The sequence below is a fragment of the Cyprinodon tularosa genome, unplaced genomic scaffold, assembly GCF_016077235.1.
Source record: "Cyprinodon tularosa strain WSP-4 unplaced genomic scaffold, ASM1607723v1 ctg120, whole genome shotgun sequence".
NCBI classification, from domain to species: Eukaryota; Metazoa; Chordata; class Actinopteri; order Cyprinodontiformes; family Cyprinodontidae; genus Cyprinodon; species Cyprinodon tularosa.
In genome coordinates, this window is record NW_024038004.1 from 323,958 (window position 1) to 348,669 (window position 24,712).

Sequence of the window (24,712 nt, forward strand, 5' to 3'; positions counted from 1 at the left end):
TTACATCAGTGAAATTTAGAGCAAGTTTTAAAAGTCTTTATTCATCTATCAAATAATCACTTTTTACAAAATTCACAAAGCTGATTTCTGTAGCCATAAGTGAGCCTCTCTTCCTGGCAGTCTGTAAGTTTTCATTCTAAGTTACTGAAAGGGTCAGAGGCATCGATATATTGCTTCTCTTGGTTTGAAGCAAAGACAGAAGATGAAATGCCTGCTGAATTTCAAAGGGAAGAGAGAAAAGTTTTTACAACTGAAGAAAACATTCTGGTTTGACCTTTGAGGAGAAAGATCATGTACACTGATGTTTTTGAAAGAAAATCATACTGAATAGAAATTCTGTTAAAACACTAGAGTGGTAAACATGAGTATTTTAGGCATAGAAGATATTTTATGACACATAATCTGTGCTCATTCACTGATCTCTCTCCGTTACTGACCTTAATTATAATTTCAAAATAAAGTAGTAATGTGTCTGGCTGATAGATTACCTTTAGCCCACACAGGTACAAGTTAAGCAACAACTAAACGGCTGTTTTTAAAACTACATGTGGCTGGATGAAGTGGTGGAGAAGAAAGGTTTTATTAAGGCCGTCCTACAGCGATAAATCAGCCTTATGGAAATTGATGCTTCTGCTCTACAAACACCATTAAATATCTCTTCTGGTCAATAAATAGATGGTGTAGAATATAGGGCGGCTCTGCTTTCTTCCATCTGCTACTGAACTGAACCAGAAATTCATCTTTATAAAAACTGTCAGATGGCGTCTTCAGGTGAAGGTCTGTTCTCCTCTGGAGACTGGCTGTGAGGTGGTGAAGGTAGGGACTGCTGACGAGGAGGGGCGCCCATGGAAGGAGGAGGGGGCCCAACGTAAGGAGGCCGCTGAATGGGAGGACCATAGGGTACGTTGGGATTAGGGCCGGGAGGAAGAGGTCCACCAGAAGGGAAGCGAGGAGGAAACATCATTCCTTGAGGAGGGGGAAGCCACAGGGGCAAAAAATTAAAAACAGTTAAATTCCACACCTATCATATCCAGATAGGACATAATCTAAGTTCTAAAGGGGGCTATGAGTTCTTACTGTGCCTCATAGGAGGACCCCCAGGTATCCTGGGAGGGTAGAAATCAGGAGGCGGAGGGGGTCCATAAGGGGCTCTACGAGGATAGGGGCCATCTATAGGAATCCCTGGCGGTCCAGGTGGAGGAGGGCCGACCATCCTTGGATCCATTTCAGGGGGAGTCCTCTGACCACCAGGACCAGACTATCAACACACAAATAAAATCCCTTTAAGTACTACAGTGCTACAGATGCTCTATCTCACACACGTCCTGCTTACCTCTCTGTGGTCCTGATCACCAGGCCCTTGACGGCCTTCTCTGAATGAGCCATCTGCAGAGACAACCATTTAGTTTGAGTAAAGAAAAGAAAGAATGTTTTCTAGCACATACAGAGTAAATCTACGTATTTCGCTTTCATATTGAACCAGTTTTCAGTCCTAAGGATGATCATTAACCACCCACCTGCCATGTCCAGGGGGTGAGGAGGTCCCAGAGGGAAGCCTCTAGGTGGCAGAGCACCAGGTGGGAGGGCTCCAGGAGGAGGAAAAGATCCCAAAGCACCCAGAGGAGGTCTCCTTAATATCGGACCTCCTGGCTCAGGGAAAATGTAGCCTGAGAGAGTAAACAAACATTCAGTAGTCATACATAACTTCTTTTCTGATGATGTTATTAGATCTGAAGTTGAACTGCTGACACCTTTAAAAAAAAAAAAACAACAACAAAAAACATTTATACCCCATGAGATTGTTTATTTCCTAAAATTACATTCAATTACTGTAGTATTGAGATTTGTTCATAATATAGTACAAACAATTTAACTTTATTATAAAGTGAAAGAAAAATGATACACAGTACAGTATTCATGCCCCACACCCAGTAGTATGGGCAGTGTAAACCAGGTTTAAAGTCAGACTAACCCAGTGCAATAAAAATAATGCTGAGAGATGAAAAAAAATAACCAGCAAGTTAATGCCTGATGAGATATTTAAACTTACATAGATGATGTTCCATAATCATTTTATGTTGCTGTAGTATCATGAACTTTGACAACCATGTGCTACAACCTAATAAAGACTGCGCTTCACAGAAATGGGGATCTTACATAACGTTTCTGTTTTATGTCAACATCTCTATGAAAGAGGAACCAACATGGAGGGTGGCTGCTCTGAACATTATCAAGATGCACATGCACAAAGATGGTGATGTATGGTGCAAGATAACCGTCAACAGAAATATGCATAGTTGCCCAATTTTGGGAATAAAAGTAAAGATGCATAATTCAATTTAAGATTCCTATTCAACCGATACATACAAGTGACATTAGATGTGTAATCTGGGAGAAAACCAGTTACAACTCTGTAAAAATACAGGTATGAATCACAAATGTATGAGTACAAATCTACAACCCCTGGTGAAGCTGTTACACTCCTTACCAGTTGGTGGCAGTAATGTGTCACATCCACTTACTGATCAGCAGTGCAGCAGCTTTATCAGGGGTTTTAGTTTTAAATTGTTGATTCATACTCATAAATCTGTGATTCCTACTGGTATTTTTGCAGAGTTGTGACTTGTATTCTTACAGATAAAACATCTTCCTACACATTTTGTATATTTTGAAAAGGAGAAAAATACAAATCTTAAAATTAATTGCATATATTGACTTTTATCTACATATTTAGCAACCAACGCATTTGTTTTCACTGACGATAATCTAACCCCATAGCAATGCAGCTGGTGCATGCAGACATACTGTACCCCTGACTGTCACAATTTATAATATTAATAATAATAAATTAACTTGATTGATCTCACACTGGAGAAATTCAATTCTGCATTTAACCAATCTGCTTGGGGAGCAGTGGGCTGCCAGTGTGGGGTTAAGGGTCTTTCTCAGACACCCAGAGGGCAGGCTGTAGATATCGAACCTGGTACTTGCAACCTTCTCAGAGCACAAGAGCACTGCTCTAACCATTAGGCCAACACTCCCAAGTTTAAAGGATGTATCTTCTTTAGTTTGCAAACAGACATAAACCCTCAAACATAATTTTCCTGAGACAGTCCAAAACACATCAGGTTTCTTTTGCTGGCAGTTAAGATGCATAAAAGCAAAATAATAAAAGCAATGAGCCTTGCGTTAACTTGGACTTACCAGCTTTGTTTGCGAGTTTTAATGAGAAAACAAATATTTATCCTCAGTAAAAATGATCTTCATAAGATTAAAGGAAAGTGTGCTTTCAGCATTGTTGTTTTTAAACACACCTGGGGGTCCTAGAGGCCCAGGAGGTCCTGGTGGGGGACCCCTCCGATCTCTCTCCCATGTGGGAGAGATTGAACCGCTGTCTGAATGGGGACCTCCAGTGCGCTCCATGTCTGCTTGACCACTTGGGGGCTCACCTGGACCACGAGATACTAGGCAGGAAATAAGGAACGGAGGAAAAACGGTCCAAACCAAAGAAGATGATGAAGACAGGGGAAGAAAGTCGGTGGAGGGAGGGGGACATTTGAAGCAAAATGAGTGTGCTGAGTGAAAACAACAGAGGCAAGAGAACTTTGAGTCAGTCAGAGAAACACCAAACTCCCAGGTTTAGTGTCCTATAAAAGTTTTCTGTGAATAATATTGATTGGCTCATTGCAGACATCATGCAAAAATATCTTACCAAATGTACAAAACCATTCAAAAGTCTTCAAACCCCTTTTCATATTTTCACACAGTACAACCACACTTATAAAATATAGATGAATTTTATGTGTGCTGCCACCAAAAAGCAGTGAATCATTATGAAATGAACATAAATAAAATACATTTAGTCATTAGCTATTTTCACATTCTCATCAGTTCGTACCAACCTCCTTATCTTTGCTAAGGAAAGGCATGATGGTCCCCATGTCATGGTCTACGGTAGCCTCAATGGCCTTCACAGAAATATGATTAAATTGAGCCCAATGGATTGTATTTGTCAATAACGTAACTTTTAAAGGAAAGTATTTAGGAATATAAAATAATGATACAATAATTATGAAAAAGGGGTTGATTTTAAATGCATCCCACATTCCTAACACTTTTACGAACACTTTTTATTAGTAAAAGGTTCAGGTGTTTCAACTTCCCATTGATGCACTGCATTGAGTAGATCTAAAAGATGAAATCCTAAAAAAATATATTGGTTGTAAAGTGACAAAATGTGGAAAAGATGGAGGGGTATGAATGTCTTTGAAAGGTTCTAAATTACTCATGCAGCAGTCACCTCGTCATCTCCAACATAAAAACTTTACTGCACAAAATGCAAATGGTGGAAGGGGAACTTGCAATAGGTGTAATAAATAAGAAAACAGATGGGAAATGTATATCTTACCTCTTGGAGAGAGTCTACCAGGAAGCCCATCCATTAACGTTGGAGGAGAGAGGAAAGGTCTCGTTTCAGATGAGGGTCGACTCAGAGGAGAAGGGCCATAGGGGGACCTTTCAGCTGGGATAAAGGGCATTTAACATTAAATCACAATTAGGGTTCTGTTAACATTGGATTCTTTGTTTTAATAAGTTTAAATCATATTAAAACAAATGCTATGTGGAGAAAGAAAATATGTGAGGAGGTTTACCTCGGAAAGGCAGCGGTCTAGCCAGGCTGTTCAAGGCGTATGGATCTTTCTCAAGGGAGTCCAGTTTGAACTGAGTATCTGTAATTCTGAACACACACCATCAGCGTGAACACAGAAAACTCTGGGTATAACACTCCTAACATTACTCAACATTCTCTGCATTTTCCGGGTAAAAACTCTGACATTTTAGAGACTGAATTTAACATTGCCAGGCAATTGTTGTCTTGTTTTGAAGTAAAACAAACATTTTCCAAACTGTTTAGGACTGTGTAGGAATCCTCTATAGAGTTAAAGAACTAACATAATGATCTTTTCAGAGTGTCTAATTTACTTGAGGTCCACGGATAAACAAACAGAGCAACTTGTTTTAAGAAATTCGGGCATTTATTACACAGCCACTGGGACAATAAATAATATCAGGAAAAATGTTTCCATTTGCAGGCTGCATTTGAGCTTTTAGAGTTTATCAAAGAGAGGGAAATAATAAATTATCAAAACTCGACCTTTCAGAAATATGTGCATTCATACATTAGTGATAAACAAGAACACAGTTTAAAAAAAAAAAAAAAAAAAAAATCAGACTGGAGCTAAATGCAGGGGGTTTTGGGACCTGAACCATATAGTATAATGTTTACATGTGTTGACATTCACCAACATGACACTAAAATCTGTGAAGGAAACTTTGACAGAGCAAAAATATTCACCTTTTTAAAGGGATATCTAGTAGGGATATCCCAACAGCAATAATCTGTTTGCATATATAAAGTTATTTTTAGATCGAAAATGGAAGAACAGAAGGAATCAGGATTAAACAGCTGCACTGAGGAAAAAAATGCTATGAGTCATATTAATAAACATACAAATGTTTTTTTTTTAAGACAATACCATGTAAAAAAGAAAAAAAACTAAACCTAAAATCAAATAATGTGATCTTCTTTGTTTAGGCCTCATATGCAGTGTTATGATCTCAATTATTATTTTATCATTTGTATTATTAAAGTTGTGATTTTCTCTAATAACTTAAAAGAAAATTAGGGCTTAAAGTTGTTGCTATGCTTACTTTTGTCTGAGGAGGGCGTTCTCTCTTCTGATGTCTGCCAGCTCTCTCTCTGCTGACCTTACTGCTAACTGGAAACAATCAACACAGGCAAATCAGAATGTATGGAAACACATTTTCAAACCCTGATTAAACAGCAGGCCCAGAACCATTAACTAAGATTCATCAGAGCAAAGACGATCTCAGGATCCCTTCTGAGCTCAAGTGTGGCAGAGCTTTACTAACCCAGTTATTGTGAGCTTTCTTCTCATGGGCTGAAATCTGGGTGTGAAACGACTGCTTTGTTTTCTCCAGCTCCTCTTCCATCTCTTCTGCTCGTTTTCTGAAAACAAAGCAGAGGAAAATTAAAAGAAACTTTTTCCAGTAAATGCCAGTTCACAATGAAATTCTGTCACTTAATTTTACATTGTTTATGGAAAAAAGGAAAATCAAAATGGATAGACGGACAGACAAGGAGAGGGTTGGAAGCAATGTTCCTCCAGCTGTGCACTAGCTCACTGCTCACATATTCTCAAAGCACAAGAAAATCTTTGCATTGCTTGAATAAAATCCAACATTAGCTGTAATTCAGTTAGACCAATAGCATTTTTTTCTTGTATCATCGTGAATTAGGAGAAACATTTCAGAGTTATACTTTTTTAAATATGTTTAATAAAACAGAGGTGTCCTTAAAAAAAATTAAGCAATGTCCTCATTCAGCACCTCACAGAAGGCTACAGATTAGGGATGCACGATATTGGGATTTTGGCCGATATCCGATATGCCGCTATTTTAAAACTCATGTAGCCGATAACCGATAACCGATATCGATACTGATATTAAAGCTGGACAAAAATAAGTAGTCATTGAAAATAGCAGTTTTGTTATCCATTTCTGACACTTTGAAAAATAATATACTCAAATATATTTTCATATGCTGATATCAAATAGATTTTTAAAAACGCGGTATCGATCCATTTTACTTTCAAAATCTCATGAAATTTCATCGTCCTGTTACAAACTCGTGATATTTTGCAAATTCTTGTGAGATTTTGTTAGTAAAATAGATCCATACCGCGTCAATATATCAACATATAAAAATATGGCAACATTTCATGAATTTTCGGGGGATTTCGAAATAACGATGAAATATAGCAATATTTCATTAGTAAAAGAGATTGATATGGTGTTTTTAAATGGCAATATATCAGCATATGAAGATATTGGGATATTTTAATGTATCAATATTTTTTCCCTCGTCTTTAGAAGTTTTTAAGTCTGTAAAAAATAAGCTTTTGAGGAAGAAGAAGTAGTATCAGAAGCTGATCAAATATCGGGTTAAATATCGGTGGGGTGGCCGATGTCCGATATTCAGTTTTAAGGCCGATACCGATAGGTGGCCGATTATATCGTGCATCCCTACTACAGATGCATAAATAAACAATCAAAAGGAAAAAAATATGTTGTGGTACAAATTATTGATCAGTCCAGGCTTTTAGAACAATGAAACTCCTTTTTTATTTGGTGCTAAATGTAACTGCATAATGAAGCAAAGCGTAACCGGGGTCAATCAACACATTCTCAGATATTGTGGCTGCAGCACATAGATTTAATGAGCTAAAGGAGATCACAAAGGTTCTGGTCATTTGTGCAACATAACAAGAATCCAATGCTTATTGCGAAAGAGGATTCAGTTTAATGTCTAAACATCCAGAAAGCTCTTCAAGGCACATATATGGACAAGCATTGACGAAGTAATAAGGACAGACATAAATTTAATTTACAATTTGTTAATTTTGTAAAATTTATTAAGGTTTTTTAGGTTTTTATATACTTATCTTAGTCCAAACGCTAAAAACGTGTGTAATTAAATATTCTACAGACACTGAGTCATAGTAATCTATGCTGCATCACAAGCTTCAGCACACATTTTATTCTACAAAATGTGAAAAAAAAGTTATGTCTGACAGGAGTGATCTCTCATTTCTACCAGAGCAGGACACCCATCCTGGCCAAAGCAATACTGTTACATATAGAATACCATATATTTCATGATAATAGTAAAATAGTTTTTTGGGGTTTAATTCAAAGGTATAGTAGAGGATTTTAGCAATTATTTTAAAAGACCTGCGCATTCTACTTAAAAAGAAAATGCATATGCACAACCTTGTACCCACTCCCGAGGGGGTATACACTCTGTGTATACAAAACAACAATAAAAGTTGTCTAAGTCTAAGTCTTTAGTCCTTGGTTTTTGCAACAAGCTTTGTAGCTTTTGTGTACACATCTTGCTCACAGTGGTCCTCAGTTATCAGTTGTATGTATGCTCAGACAAATGAAAAATTAGAGGGAACATTGCTCGGAAGGATGAGCTATTTTTTTTAATAATGAAGGAAAAAAATGATAGGTTGATGGACATCGGGAAACATATTGATAGATGGAAAAACAGACAGGTGGATGAAGGGACGAAAGCTGAATGGATGACATTACTGAATTAATGTGCATGTTTATATTAACTTAGCCCAAATCTAAATGTTTTTTTTTTCAAAAGAGGTTGGTAACAACTCAGAATATCCAATGACAGATGATGACACAGAGGATACATTTCATTAAAAACTTTAAAATACTTCATATTCATATTACAAACTTACTCCAGTTAAAACACAGCACACCCAAATATTTTATTATCATAAAACAAAAACTGCTACCTGTAGTTATTCAGTTCTTCAATCGCCATCGCAATGTTCTTATCAGCTTTACTCAACTTCTCCTCCTTCTGGTGACGCTCTTTCTCCTCCACAGTCAGCATTCTGCACAAACAACTTTATTATTACACATTCCTCGTATATTTTATGTTTATGCCTAAACATGGATGTATGAACCTGTGAAGCTTGAGCTCGTTCTCCTGGTACATTTCTGTCATAATTTGCAGTTTCTGTTGTATCCGATCGACCTGCGCACATAAATGGGAACCATTACATCAGATTGTGTGATAAACCTCATAGCACCAGTTTGAAGTTACCTACCTGATCTGTGTAACTCTCAGTGTCAGATTGTAGGGATAATTTATCTCTCTCCATTTCCTCAATACTCACTTTATATGGAAATTAAGAGCAGAAAATCTGATCAGCTTAATTTTTCTCTGAGACTTGTCATTCCATCTTTACCCAGCATCATGTCTGCATGTGAGAACTGTTAACTTACTTCGCAGGTCCTCCTTGGCTTTGATCTCATCATTCAGCTTTGCAAACACTCTATCCTTATCTTCATCCACTGATTTGAGGTCTGCATTGAGCTACACGAAGAAACATGTTCACAGTATTTAAAATTAAAGCAAAACTTTAAATTCCTCAAAAATATTGGTAAGAATTATAAAAATAAATACAGTAAGCATGTTTTAAAGTAAACTTGGTTAATTATTTATTACTTGTGCCTTTTACCTTAGCAGCAAAGATGAGTTTCTGGACTTTTTGCAGATGCGTGTCCTCTTTTCCTGCAGTCCCATTGGTTGTATCCTTTTCTCCTCCCTCCTCCTCCTCTAGATCTGAATCCCAGCATTTCATTTGAAGCAGCCGATCTGTCAAAGACTGGGGGAGGGGGATAACAAACAATTAAATGCATCTTACATAAAGTATAATGTTAATTGAACTTTTCACCAATCACTTCTCCTTTGTTGCTGTTCTCCCAACATGATCAGTGTTAATGAGAAGCAGTCATACCGTTATGCGTTCGTCTTTAACCGCCACATCCTGCATCATTGCACTATGGGCAACCTCACATCTCTGCATCTCAGCCTCGAGCTCACTGATTCTTTCTGCCCATTCCTCGACCTCCTGCTTCAACTGGTGATAAAAACACAAAAGCAGAGAAGCAATGATGCAGGAAATAAAAAATGGAAAACCACTAGATATGTTGAAAAAAATCTATGTGTGAAAGATCTCTCTTCTTAATGCTCTGTACAGAATCTAACCTGTGAGTTGCTCTCCTGTAGAACAGTGTTCTCTTCTTCTGCTGTTTCCAGGTTCCGCTGTAGCCTCTCACTGCTCATACTGTAGATCTTCAAAGTTGTTTGTGCCTAAATAAAACAGAAAATTAACAACTAATAATATTTAAAGAAAAAGAAGAAGCAGGAGAGTGACAAAAAGGCATGAAGTGATAGAGCTAATCACCTGTTCCTCCTTGGACAGGAGGTCTTTGGCCTCTGCTTCACAGGCTTTCATGCTTTCCTCAAGCAAAGTTATCTTTTGAAAAAAGGAAAAGAAAAAAGAAAGACATTTATTTTTCACCTTGAACAAGATAAACACAGATTCCACAATATTTTTCAAAGTCTTGTATGAGACCCTACCTTCCTATCTTGCTCCTTTCTATGTTCCTGCTGCTGGGCCAGCTGCTCCTTCAGATAGTCAAGATCTGTTCCCAGCTGCTTTTTAGTTTGTTCTAGCTGTTCTGCTTGAACCTACAGTGAACATGACAAAACATGTTTACAAAACATCACTAAGAAGTAGTCTTGCATTTTAGAATAGCAATATTCTTTATTGTTCTACATGGCAAAAAACAAAACAAACAACAGCAAAAAAAGACTGAAACAAACCTATGAAAACAACAAAACTCAAACTAGAACAGATTGTTCAGCAAAGGAAAACAACACGGTCCAGATGACCAAAATATGACACACAGATTAAATGGAAAATAATAAAAAGATTAAAAGAAGTAAAAAATTGCCAATTTACAGAAGAAATTGAGAAAAAAATGTATAAGTAACAGCTTGGATGAAGAAAACACATATAGAGCAGGTAAAAAATAAAAAGTCCAGGTATTGCTGTACAAAAACCCTTATTGAACACCATGAAGACATTGATGCACCTTTTATAAATTTGGCTTGAGAATTCCTGGACAGGATGAAAATTCAGGGATTTTTTGCTGAGTCAAGTAAAGACAGGTTCAAACAGGCAGATCTTAAAACTGTCCGATGGCTTTCAAAACTAAACTAACACCACAAGTGACCATGAAATAAAAAGAAATTGCGGATAGAACAGTTTTGGTTGGACTGTGTGTTCTCTCCAGCCAGACAACAAGCATACATGAGCGCATTTCATTCAGTAGGATCAGCTGTCAGACAGGATATCTTGCCAAACTTCTCGAGCTGCATACAAGTGTGCACTGTTTTAGTTATAAAAGAGTCTGCACAGATTAGACTCCTGCACAGAGTTGGATATAACAAGTTGCCACAGTAAACTGACACTATTATTTTACAGGTATAAGTAACAAGTAACAAAAAGTGGACGGGTAGCTCTAAAAGTGTCATGACATGAATGAAAGTTAATACTTATATTACCGGTAATTATTAACTCTACATTTCAATGAGCAAATTCATTTATGTATGATCTTTTAAGCATGCCACTTGGCAACCTACAATGAATTGAAGACGCCAGAAGAGGATGCTCTAATAAATGTTTCTGCTCAAGTGGAAAGATCATGCAAAAAGGTTTCTGAACCTAGCATTAATTGTGTATAATGTGCTTGCTATCCCAGCATCAAGTCTAGCAAGAGAAGAAGACTTCTCATCTGTTTGGTTTGTGGTTGATGAGAGGAGATTGAAGTTAAAAGTATTTTTTTTGGGGTCAGGTTTCAGTTCTGAGCTCTATGGGGCATGGTGGATAAGGACTTAAAAAACCGGACTCATGTAGGGCTCTGGCGGAGCAAGAAAATAAAATAGTCTAGAATGTTATTATGGAATGTTTCTTGATCTGTTGTCCTTGAGGGGGCCACCAAACACATGCTAGGATATCAGACCACGAGAATCCACTATGATAAATATAAGATAGATATAGATATAAGATCACAGGAGTCCCCGCGTTTTTCTAACCTGATCTGATTACTCTTACCACACCACACACGGCATCTCCCCAATATCGGGATCTTTTGAAAGGCAAATAAATTTACCCGATTATCTTGCTGTGAACCTTTCTTATTGTAAGTGATGTGAACATGTGAAACAATGTGAAAATTGTGAAATTGTTCAATTTGGTAGACTCATCCAGCTTAAATCATAGCTTTCAAGTCTCCTGTTTTGGCCAGGAGACCACTGTATTTTACCCCTCTTCATCCTCCCATATGAGCTGTCTCCAGTAAATTCCCTGCATTACTATATCATAAAATTCTGTGGTGGAAAGAAATGGGGTATGTATAGGGCCCGTGCGATATCAGAGGGACGGCAAATTTGCAATTGGTTGAAAGTTTAAAGTGTTTATTTTAGATTTAGATCTAGTACATGTGTCTTAAAGTATAAAGGATACCTGAGCTCGACTGGGTTAGTTGGACGGCTCTAAATCGAAGTAGTAAAATTTCCCTTATCTTCAGATCCAAAACTTGATAGGTATGGCCTAAATGTCAGTCAATGTATTTAAGAGTAACCTTTATAAGAAGGCACCAAGAATATAATAAAAACACATTTACAATTTAATACATCGTTTTTAATAATAACAAAATAAACGTTTCTTCAATATGCAAGGAGCTAGACCTCCTTAGTCTCTAAACAAAAAAACAACCTATAAGAAAAATTTACTCAAAATAGATTTTTTTTTTTTTATTACTGGATGGAAGCATTGAAAGGATCTGTGTTTTTTTAGTTTCACACAGGTTTCTACACATCGGTCCAAGTTTTTGCTCCCTTACCTCCAAATGTTCTGATTTTTGAGTCTGAGCGAGGACACCACTGTCCCTGAGTAGGTTCTCCAGGTCATCATACTGCAAATGTCACATTATGAAGAGGTTACTCTGAGCATCCACAGATTTTATTTGAAAAAATATATATATATATTAAAGAAGACTCAATCTGTGGTTATTAAAATTTTATAGACTTTTTATAAATTGTGTCTCCAGCCTGCAGTAAATCTAACACTAAGTAATCATAAGTACCAACCTCTTGTTGACACTGACTGAGAGTCTCCAGGACTTTACACTTTTCATCCAGCAGCTCTTCAACTTGTTTAGCCATCCTCTGTTCTTTTCCTGTAGAAAGAATAGTTTTTAAAATCAAAGAGGATTTCACCCTTTTTTTTTTCCACATTTAGGGTAAGGCCTGCATGATGAAGCAGGATCAGAGATCAGAGATTCAGTTTAGCATTTTTAATATCACAAAGCTGATTCTGTCACCATGGTGAAACGCAGGAAATCTAATCGTCTCCCTCTGAAAAGATTCTCATCACACTGCAGAATTTACTACAGTAGCATACCGTAAGCTTTTTTTTTCCCACAGTGATGTACAACATTAAGCAGACAGGGGAAAACTATTTACGATGTACTCGGCTGAAATGGTTTAATTTGATAAATTACTGAACAAACTGTCAACTTCTTTAATAATTTAGATATAAAAATAATAGTTAATAATAATAATAATAGTTATGTTAGTTGCAGCCCAATTTATAAAAATAAATCCTACTTTAATAATATTTGGCTGCATATTTATTTGCACATAACTTTGTTCCCACCTCATCATTAAAGTCAGTCTAACTCCACTATTTTTACATGATGTCAGAGATAGGGACTCTGGGTTAAAATATGAAGTTAATAACCAGCTAATAGCTTATTTACAAATGGTCTTTAATGCTTTCATATTAAAGAAAAGGGGGTTGGTTAAACTGCCAGTGTAATACAAGCACCAGCAGGCTAACAGTACTAAGTTTATTTATAAGGCAAAAGGTATTTAAAGTGAAAACTTACTTCGATACAGTCTGCTCTTTATCTGTGAAGATAAAAAAGAGAGAAAAGATGATAAAGAAAATTGCCAAAAAACACTATCCAACTGGGTGTAAAATGAATCTTGCAGTGAAGACATAATTATGAAATAGATTCAAGAAACAAAGATGAGAAGACTGAGAGCCCATTTGCTGACCATTCTTTTGAATCAGAGTTATTGTCTAATGTCTGTTTTGTTTAATTTTTCCTTTAAGACTACGGAGCAATAAAATAAACATCATTACAGCTAACTGCTCATTCCTCTTTAAGATATAATTTAGCCAACAATTGTGTTGCTAAAAATATTTCCTTTTATTTTTAAGTCAACAGAGCCAGGTGAATATTAGCAGCCAGCTACTATCATTAGTTGAATTGCTACTATTTGCTGTTATATTAAGAAATGCTTACGACCTTTATACCAATGTGGGTAAATAGATCTGTGCATCTCTGGTAAACACTTGCTGCTCACTTACAGATCTGTAACATCTACTGGTGAATAACAGAAACGTCAGCAGCCCCAACAGGCCGGTGAAGATTACAGGTTCCCATGGTACACCGTAGAGGTCTGAGCCGGGCCTCATGTTGTCAGGCAGTAAGGATACAGCCTAGAAAGACGGGTAAAAGTAAAGTCATTTAAAACTTCAATCATATACAATTGATCGTAGTGTTGTGAACATTCAAATGCCATGATGCAATCTCCAGTTCCTTGTGCCATTGTATTAAATTTTCATCAGTTATAACAAGATTTTAACCAGAGAATTTATAGGTTACGACATTAAAAAAGACTTTCAACCTTCCTTCTGTTTAATGGGTTTCCATTAAAATGATTCTTTAGTGTAAACCCATTATTTCAAGTTAAAAAAGTTCAATGATATAAGCTTTCCAATGACAGTTCCCCTTGTATAGAAAAATGTGTTAAAACAAAGTTAAGAAACTTCAACTTTGTCAGCATTAGGTACAAACTTTCATTTTCCTTACCTTTTATTTTTACTTTTAAATGCTTTAAGGTTTTGATGGGGTTCTTTTTCATATCAGTACAAAAAAGAAATCATCTGCTCTTTACCAGGTTCCTAATTATTTCAGTTTCAGTATACAAAAGACATGCAACATATCAAATGCCGTCATGTGATAAACTGTTTTAAGCGAAAATAGAACAAAAATAGCTCTGCTGTTTTTGGAAAATTCCTTAAGAAAATTAGCAGCCAGACACTACCAATTAAATGGATTAGCATAACTGATTTGATCTAGCAGCTTCTGGAAAGCAGAGTTTAGATTTGATGACCTAAAGCTTTCAGGTATTGGAAAGATAGCAGGTTCACCAATGACTTTGTGGAAGAAATTGTTGCAATCAGTCAATCTAAAGAGGATTAAATGCCATTTAAAACTACCAATCTACAGTGAAAAAGATTATTCATCTATCAACCTTTCCTGGAATGGACATTGCAGCAACATTATGCCATGGTCAAACAAAAAACTTTGATTTCAAACTCTCAAAGGTAAATAAAGTAAAGATTTACCCAGAAATTGATGCACAGAAACCAAATTGTTCAAAAAACAGTAAGCTTGCATGATGATGTGAGCTGGCAATGCAGACTCAGGACCAGCAAATCTTTCTGTAATTAAGTTGGCCATTGACTCCTCTTTACGATAAAAAGAGTTAAATATAAAGTAATTTATCCTATGGTTAAAGCTTGGGCCAAACTAGGTAATCAGCAGGAGATCACCCGAGATGCAGCAGCAGCAAATCTACAACTGAATGGGGAAAGAATAAGACCATCAAATCCAAACCAGAATCTGATTGAAATGTTTAGGTGGGCCCTAACGAGATTGGAGAAAAAATTATTCTCCAAGAAGATGCCAGAGACTGCTAACAAATTGAAAAATTAATTAATTAAAGTTATTGTTGTGAAAGGGGGTATTAGATTATGGTGTACATGTTTCACAAATGTTTGGGCTTCATCAGTTTTTAACAAACTATCTGTAAAATAAAGTTGTTAAACACCAGATTTTTATCATCACAAATTTACAAGTAAATTAAATTCCTGTTTAAACAAAAAATACAGGAACTATTAATTATTATGGCCACAACTTTAAAGAAATCCTATTTAACAGCTGTTCGTGGGAGAGCTTTAAAGCCACTGTCTATGATCACGGAAGAGAATGCGCCAAATAAACAAACCAAACGTTTGTAATTTCTTGAAATTAAAAACCAAAAGATGAATAAGTATAAACACAGAGTAAAAGCTGTCTGACTGTCCCAGCTAACTATGCTAATAACTGTAATATTGCTTAAAAATGAGGCACGACCATGACCGAAAATACAGCAATATCAGAATAAACGCCTGAAAAGATAAATACTTCGGCGTGTTAAACAATATCCGTTACATTACTTCTGCTGTAGTGGATAAATGGGAAATGCTAACCAGAACCTGCCACATATTGACGTACATCTTTCACTTTCTCCACGGCGGTGTTGTAGTAAGTCTCTGCTGCCGTCTGGAAGTCGGCCACTTTATTGGCCAGCTGCACATTTTCTGGACGCTCCGTCATATCCAAATTATTTCATTTGGCTTAATATTTACAAGGAATTTCATTAATACAATTAGAAAAAATATAAGCTTCTCACAGCCGGGTTAACGGCTAGTCCACATCCTATTCACAACACCTACCCTCAGGACCGTACCAACTCTTAAAGCCATGGGGGTAACCGTGTGAATATTAAATATTCTTCACCTACTCAGACTAATATTTTAAAGATATAAATAGCATATGTATTGAACACATTTTTAACGTTTAGTCGTGAAAATAAAACTTACAATTATTCATTTGGATATTGAATGTTAAAAAAATGTTGTACAAACTTTGCCCCTACTGTTGTAAATGATTTATTCCAAACGTCACCAATTGTAAGATGCCACACAGGCACATCGGAGCGCTTTTAAAGTGACACCGAGGGAAACAGGTGTTACTCAAATAATAACTATATCATATACTTTACATATTTTATACAGTTTATGATTTTATTGTTTTCTCAAAATAAATGTTAAAAAATGTGTTTTATACTTACAATACTGAACAATTTACATATTGGGGCCGGTTTTGTGTGTCAACTTTTGTTGATGACAGACAGCCCTGTTCAAAGCACGGTTTAAGCTTTAAATTTCAACTCCCCGACCTGGTTACACTTTTATCCATCTGAACATAATCTCCTCCCCTGGAACACCACGTAGATCCAAATGTGAGAAGCAATATGTCCGTGTAAGCCAGTTTGACAACTGAGACTAAGGCAAAGTTGAATTCCAATGGTAGAGTGAGATCAACATGTCACATGTCTTAAAGAACCAGGCCAGCAAAATCTACTTATGGCCTGAAAGATTCAAAAGGTGATCTATGCTAGATACAAATCTATTTTAACTAATATAACTTTTTATGAATAATAGGCTACTCATTTAGTCTCACTTTACCTTCTATTTTTTATTCTTAATCTTTCTGTAAAGTTCAAAAGATGCTTCTGCCTATTTAAAAAATATATAAACTATTTTGATATCCACAAATGACTTGTACTTGCTTTTTGGTGAGTTAGACTTGGACAAACTTTATTGTCATTTTGTATACACGGTGTGTATACAAAACAAATTTTTGTTTATACCACTTTCCGACAGTGAATCAGCAGCAGCTTAGCAGTGAAGAAGAACATTTCCATTCATAAAGTGCAGCAGTGATCAAATGTAAACAATGTGGGAGAGACATGGTGCAAAAAGGCATTGATGTGGAAGGTTCAGAGCAGTGCAAAAATAAATACATATATGGTGCAAAATGCAGTAAAAAAAAAACAAAAAAACACTTGAGTTAGGTTCTATTTTGAAGATTCACCATCAGTGGTGTCAAAAGTACACACATTTGTTACTTAAGTAGATGTATAGATACTGCTGTTTAAAAACACTCGGGTAAAAGTTGAAGTATCAGCTTGACCTCTTTACTCAAGTAAAAGTGAAAAAGTGTGCTCCAAAAACTAATTAAAGTATAAAAGTATAAAGTAACCTTTAAAAAAAAAAAACAGCCAGATGCCACTATATGAATTGAAAGTCACAAAGTATTTGTATTTCATTACTTGACACCTCTGTTCACCATGAAGTGCAGGTATGATGTTAGGTTGCAAATGCAGTCTCATTTCTTACCTGTACAATTATCCAAACAAGGATCCCCATCACTGCCTTAGCAGAACTAATTGATTCTTCAGCAAACCAAAGAAGAAATTCCACACTTTGCTTGATTAACCCTGTAGTTAGAGTCACAAAAGTACAATTTTATCATAACATTATTCATTATGCCAAGATTATATTTTGTTGTGTAAGGTATGTGTTAGTATTTATTACAGTAATAACCAAAAGTATTGGTCAGATTTGTTTTTCAGACATAGCTGGCAAAAAGTTTCAGTTAATATAAATATCTCCTCATATTTAATTATTTTTCTGTATTGTATCCTCTCATACCTTTCTGTTGTGATCCTGACTTAGTGTTATGCAGAGATATCTTTTCTTTACTTCCTTGATCTCTTTCCTTCTCCAGATAGCTCCAATCTTCATTTCCATTGGTCCGGCTTGAACTGGGCCCAGCTGCATTTGACAAAGGAACATATAAATGCCCACTGGTGACAACAGACTTGAACTGACAGATTACATTAGATTAAAACATCAATGATATGAGCCATTATAGTTTATGCAATTTGGACAAAAATACCTTGATGGTTACTGACATCTGATATTCCTGTGCTGACAGTGTCCTTCATCGATTTTAATAATGTCTCCAGCTTCTGAAGAGCAATAATTGTACTGGTTCTTTGTTTGTCCTCCTCTGGTGCATCGGATCCCTTCATACTGGGAGCAACTAGCATCTCCATTTGGTGCTGCAGGAGTTCCTCTATATCTGAGAGTATTGACTGATCCTCATCTGCAGACACGGCCTCTGGGCTAGTCAAAATGTAGTCTAAAAACTGCAGCTTGTGTCGACCGAAGAGTTCAAGCAAAATAACCGTTTCATCCGCGTTCATGTGGTGGTGGAGACTTTTATAATCTTTGCTGAAGGTTTTTGCTTCTGTGACTGAAGGAGCATTGTGGAGGAGCTTTTCAGCAGAGATAGGATGTGACTGCGCCTGCTCTTTGGGAAATCCTGTGTGTGTTACTTCGGTGTGAAGTGAATCTGTGGAGGCATCAAGTCCTGGAGTAAAAGAGGCAAGAGGCTCTGTTGTCTCAGCTGAGTTTGTGTTGAAACTCTGAACAGTCTGTGTGGACTCATTCATTTCAGGGTTGGGCGTTTGGGAGAAAAGTTCAATGGCATTTTTTAAAAGACCAAAAGCTCCTACACGTTCTTGGCTTTTATCGTTTGTTCCTAGAGGTGGATGTGCGGACTCACTTTGCTCAGAACCCTGAACTTGACTTTCAGCAGGGTTATATGATTCCTCTCCTCCTATGTCTCTGTGAAACTCATTTCCAGAATTTTTATTGTCAGTTTTCTTGATTTCTTCTTCAAAACCAATGTCTTCCTTCCAGTTGCCATCCTTGCATCCTCCATCCTCAGACCCACCTACATTAACATTTCCATCCTTCACTTCCTGTACTGGGTGCTCTTTGTCAGGCTCGGTAAAGGCTTCGTTCACCTTTACCTCTTCGTTCTCATTTTGATTTTCAGTCTTCTTGTTAGTTTCAGAGACCAAAAAAGCAAAGTTGGAATCGCCCAGCATCTCTTTAGTATTGTCTATCTCATGCTCTGACTGTCTCTCTTGAACCTGTTCCTTATCTCCCTTTTCCTGGTTTTCATTTTGCTCATACTCCTTAAACTCATCCACTTTGACATGATTTCCAAACTCGAGTGAGTTTTTTACAGTTTTCTCCTCCTCCATTGGCTCAAAATCTTCATTCTGGGTCTGTTCTGTTATCTCTTTTCCCCCTTCTCTGTTGCTCTCCCCCCAAACCTTCTCCTTTTCCTCCTTCTGTTTTTCATTTGGGTCTTCAAATTCCTTTGGTATTTCCAATATGGGCTCCTCATGATCCTGTGACCCATTTTCATGGATCTCTTCCTCCTTCAGCTCCTCTACCTCTTTTTGCATTCCTTCATCAAACTTTGTGTCACCCTCCCCAGAAAAGTTTCCCTTCTCTTCTTTTTCATTTTGCCTCTCAGATTCCTTCAACTCTTCCACTCTGATATGATTCCCATGCTCTGGAACTTGTTTGTCTTCCTCCTGCATATCCATTTGTCTTTCTAACCTAAACTCTTCACTTGCGCTATCCCCAGAGATTTCTGCCATCTTCTCCTGATTCAGCGCTTTTTCATTTGCCTCCTTTGATCCTCTGTCTTGCTCATGGTCTACTGTTTCCCATTTCTCTCCCTCATTTAGTTCCTTCACTTCATCCTGCCTTTGTTCTATTAACCCCCTCGCCTCCCCAGAAACACTATCTAACTCTTCTTCCTTCTTTTTCTCAATTTTTTTAATTTCCTCTAATTGTTTCTGCTGGCTCTCTTGTTTTACTTCTTCAATCTGTTCTTCTACCTCTTTTACTTCTTCCTGTATCTTGAATTTTAACTTTTCTTCTTCCTTTGATCCCTTTGTTACTTCAGTTTCTGTTTCAAAACCTACTACTGATTTTATTTCACTTTCATTAAAAACTTCTTTCTCAGAATGTGTTTTTTCCTTCTCATCTTTCACAATTTCCTCCAGTCTTTCAACATCCCTGTCCCTTTGCTCTTTGTTTTCCATCTGCAGAAACCCCTGGGTTTCATGAACGGTTTGTGTGGTTTTATTTAAAGTCATTTTTACACCATCGTCCTCTGAGATATTGTCATAAATACTTTCAGGATTTCCATAAAATGACGATCCATCATTCTGAGAGCTGACTTCTGTGGGATGCATTTCTAGCTGCAGTTCTAACTCACCCTGACGGCTCTCTGTCTCAGCCTTTCTCTGTTCATCATTTTCTCCCTGATCACCACTGACTTCAGTCTCTTCAGGGGATTCTTCCTTCAATAGTCCTTGTTGAAATAAACCTTCTTCTGTGGTTAACTGCTCCTCTTTTTGATCATCACTTCTAACAGGACTGTTTTCTGACATTAGAGTGGATTCTTCATACGTATGAAGCTGTTCTTTTACGTCAGCCCCTCTCTCAGTGAAACTCTTTCCCTCTTGCTCTACTCGACCTTCAAGTTGCTCCATCGAGTTTGAATCTAACTCCTTTAAACTGCGATCGATTTCTTGACTCCTGATATCATTTTCACCCACAACATCCTTGTTGGAAACTTCAACATCAGTTTCAAAAATATTTACTTCATTTGTGTCTGAATTATCTACATAACTATCTACAGTATCCCCACCATCATTACTGTCTGGTGGTTTAGACTCATTTACAAGCTCCTTTATTTGGGATTCTTTTTCAGTTTCTTCTGATAATGAACCCTCTGATTGAGCAATATGTATGTTTTCCAATCCAGGAGGTTCTTCTAATGTTTGGTCCGTTTCTGTCTCTTTAATACCATTTCCTGTACTTCCGCCTGCTCCACTTTTACTGTCATCAAAGCCAAAAATTCCCTCAGTTCTCATCTCCATCCAAGAGCTAGAAGCCACCTGATCCTCGGTTTCCTTTCCTTCTCCTCCTGAATCTTGTGGACTTGATCCAAGTCCCAGCCTGCTTGACAACCTGCTGCCCAGCCAGGCTAACGTTCCCATGTCTTCCTTCTCCTCTTCTTCCTGTAATTTGCTGCCTTCCAGGTCCAGAGACATCCTCCTGCTCCTAAACATCTCTGTGGGCTCTTTCTCATTAGCTGTTTCAGTAATTTCCTCACTTGCTATAGCAGCAGTTTCCGTCCCCTCACTGAAGCCTAGCCACCTTGTCATTGTTGAAGTTAAGGAATCTTCCTGGATTTCCACATGATTTTCATCACTGTCATGTTTACCTTCTCCTCCAAAGCCCAGCCAGCCAGTCACAGATGATCTGATTGAGGCTTCTGGTTTAGTCTCCTCCTTCTCATCTTCCTTCTCTCCTTGTTCTGAATCCCTTAACTGCTCCTCTTTTCCAAAACCTAACCATCCCGTCACAGATGAACGCAGCCAGGAGGATGAGGGGGACCCACCTTGTTCTTCTGGAGTCGCTGAAGCCTTAAGTTCATCCCTGAGCTGTTCGGCCGCATCCACGAGATCTTTGCTTCCATCTTCATTATCTCTTTCTTTTACTGTAGCTTCAGTAGACATCAAAGGAGCTTGGGCATTTTTGTCAAGAGTGTTTGGGCTGGTTTGTGTGGATTCTGGCTCCTTTGTTTGAGAGTTATGATCATCAAAGTCCAAATTAGTTGTATCGATGGGATATCCAGACTCATCCATACAGAAGAAATCAGATTCCTGCCGAAAAGTAGGAAGAAAGTTAATGGATCTGTAGTACCAACCCATCTAAGATTTCATAAACCTTCATGGGATTATTTTAATGTGTCGTTTTTGATCAGCACTGAGATTACCTGGGTCTCCAGCACTTTCTCTGTTTCTGCAAAAACTTCTTCCACTTCTACTGAATCCTTTGGGAAGTAGCCAAAATGTTTGTCAATCTGAAAGGAATAAAATGAGCTTGTATTGAAAACAGAAACATATCCAAAAAAAAGAACACAAAACCTAACACTGTAACAGCAACATACATCCAGGGTTATAGACTTTTTTTTTTAACTTAAAACTCAAACAGCATGAAATAACTGAGTGAAAAGTGTTTAAAATGTATTTTATTTCTATAATTAACTATACTACACTATAAGCATATGTGTACTTTAGTAGGATTTAATGTAATAGATTCAAATAAAAGAGTACATACTCTAACTATGAAGTGAATAATGATAGAGAGTTTCCAAACTCATTATCCTTAAAAATTAAAGTATTTTGAGTACATATGTTTAGGCCTTTTACAACAAAATTGTTAAATAAAATACATTGCAAGTAATTTCTTCCTCCAATTTAAGTAGAGTCCACCTATTTCTCACTAGTCTGATCTTGCATCTAAGGATACAGGGAACAAGTAGAAGAATAAGCTCAGGTCAGATGATGCAGAATTGTAAATTTTTGTCCTACAAGCAAAATGCTTTGTTAATTGGAAGTACCTAAATTAAACCGACACATTACTCCTGCTGTGAATCATTGTGATGGCAGCATTCTGCTGTGGGGAGGACCTTCAATCAGCAGGAACATAGAAACTGTTAGAGGTTTATGCAGAGAAGGATGGAGCTACACAGAAGGAAATATTGTAACCCTGCTTTTGTATGCAAAAGACTTAAAACTGCGGGTAGGGCTTCATCTCTTAGGATAAGCATCAGTTGACAATTTAGATCAGAGAATATGGTCCAAAGTTCAATCTGCAATCCAATTTAGGGAGCTGTATGGAGCTTGAAAACGGATATTTGTAGACAGTCACCATCTTTCTGACTGAGCTCAATCTATTTTCTAAAGAAAAGTAATCAAAGTCCTTCTAGAGAAAATCTTAGCCTTGCAGCTCTAATTCTAGTTCTTCATTACAATGTGTTGTTCTTTCACATTAATTCCCCTTAAAAAATAGTTTATAGTTTATGCTTGTAACATGCCAAAATGTAAAGAAGTTCTTGAAATATTAGGTAATTTAGTAAGTCAGCGTAATTCTCCGTTTATCACTCCTACCAGTACTTTATAGACTAACAAAAATCTGGTGCCAGAAAGCAGGCCATTGATAATATATTCCTCTTAACATTCACAACCTGCTTTTTGTCATAATTAAGACTTACTAGCACATTAACCAACAACCTAACATAAGGGGCTGGATGTATTAGGTAGGTCTTTATCTTTTATGACAACAATAAGATTGTTGGTGATACAAAACATACACTGCCTGCCCAGAGGTCTTCACGTTTCCCTGTAAGTTTGTGGTTAACAAAAATGATGTCTCCTTTTTTGAAGTTCAGGAATCTGCAGTCCTTTCCTTGGTGATTCTTAATAGCCTGCACTCTGCTCATTGCACCTAAAGAAGGAGACACATTAGTTAAAGAAAAGAAAGTAAATATAATTGTGATCATCATGTAGGACCTTTAGAGTTTGTAATGAATCCTACAGGGATAGTCCGTGGCCTGCAACTACTAACAAAGTATTTCAGACTTACTGTCACATTCTGGATCTCCACAGATCTTGTAGTCTGACAACAATCCCAGTTTTGCGTGTGGAAAAATCATAAAAAATACAATCCAGAAATAGGCTTCCATATTTTTTAAGTTTAGAAAAATAGAGTCAGATTAAAATGTCCATTGTAGGGTGGAAATAACTCATGTCAGTTGAGCTAGCGAGTGGACATTGCCTCTGTGCTGCTGTCAGGAGAGCTCAATGGCATATGAAACAGTTGAGATAAGATATAAGGCCTACAGAAAGATAATCATTAACAAGGACTGACACGATCATTTCTCCGGTCAATGGTTCTCTTTTTTTCAAACCAAGATCTAGGATTATTTTTGTATATTTGACTGTATTCAAAATAATCAAATATTTGTATGTTAGTATCTTTGTTTTCATTGTGTGGACTTCAAAAATTGTGAAAGTTGTGGTGCATTCCCGTCCTCGTCAGAAGTTGGAATTTATAAAATTCAACACACAATCGGTGACTACTGAAATTCTGTCTTAGAGCTTTTCTTTCTTTCTTTCTTTCTTTCTTTCTTTCTTTCTTTCTTTCTTTCTTTCTTTCTTTCTTTCTTTCTTTCTTTCTTTCTTTCTTTCTTTCTTTCACAATTTTAAAGCACTATAAGCATCTGTGTAGGATTTAATGTTATAGACTAAAACAAAAAAGTAGTTTCCGAACTCATAACCTTTAAAATGAAAGTACTTTGAACATATAAATTTAGGCTCATTACAATGATACTGTTAACTAAATCCAATTTCTTGAATATTTTTTTAATATATTAGACAACATTTATAGAGGGCGTGGCTTAGTATTATATGCACATGTATATCAAAATTCTTATGCACTAATAAAAATCCAAAGCAGGAAAGGCCTTTGATCTAATAGATAGTGCATTTAAAAAGATGCCCTTCAAGTGTACAGTTTAATATGTTGGTTTCACGGAAAAGTCACAAATAATTTAAAATAACTTTACGGAGCCACATAAAAAACAAACAAACGAAACAACAATAATAGCAGGCATATAATAAAAAAAAGACAGAAATACAGAATCATTTCGACCACACTCCATTCCAGTAGATGGCGGTAATGCGCATCAATAAGTTGCCATAAAAAAAGAAGAATTAAAA

General features: G+C 36.8%; 1 protein-coding gene across 1 annotated transcript; it reads right to left on the reverse strand.

Annotated features, from left to right (window-relative positions):
* On the reverse strand, positions 1-23,801 carry ctage5 (CTAGE family, member 5). The gene is made up of 29 exons (XM_038272045.1): positions 23,577-23,801; positions 23,305-23,438; positions 21,925-22,011; positions 18,166-21,811; positions 17,919-18,041; positions 17,604-17,704; positions 16,597-16,746; positions 13,899-14,030; positions 13,411-13,432; positions 12,611-12,699; positions 12,364-12,435; positions 10,034-10,144; positions 9,858-9,929; positions 9,659-9,763; positions 9,408-9,530; positions 9,129-9,275; positions 8,893-8,983; positions 8,715-8,782; positions 8,571-8,641; positions 8,397-8,498; positions 5,935-6,031; positions 5,713-5,780; positions 4,653-4,738; positions 4,409-4,522; positions 3,315-3,464; positions 1,518-1,667; positions 1,334-1,386; positions 1,078-1,258; positions 1-987 (listed from the first exon to the last, which is right to left on the reverse strand). Exons 1-29 carry the CDS (start codon positions 23,674-23,676, stop codon positions 755-757), a joined length of 6,678 nt encoding a protein of 2,225 aa, XP_038127973.1. The 5' UTR covers positions 23,677-23,801; the 3' UTR covers positions 1-754.
* Positions 23,802-24,712: the final 911 nt, after the last annotated feature.

Excerpts from the sequence above, each read along its gene's own strand:
- ctage5 (XM_038272045.1), bottom strand. The coding sequence starts at position 23,676 with ATGGAAGCCTATTTCTGGATTGTATTTTTTATGATTTTTCCACACGCA. Across the intron at positions 22,012-23,304 it reads AAGACCTCTGGGCAGGCAGT|ATTGACAAACATTTTGGCTA; the intron begins GTATGTTTTGTA and ends TATTCCTTTCAG. Across the intron at positions 6,032-8,396 it reads GAAGAACTGAATAACTACAG|AAAACGAGCAGAAGAGATGG; the intron begins GTAGCAGTTTTT and ends CTTTGTTTTCAG.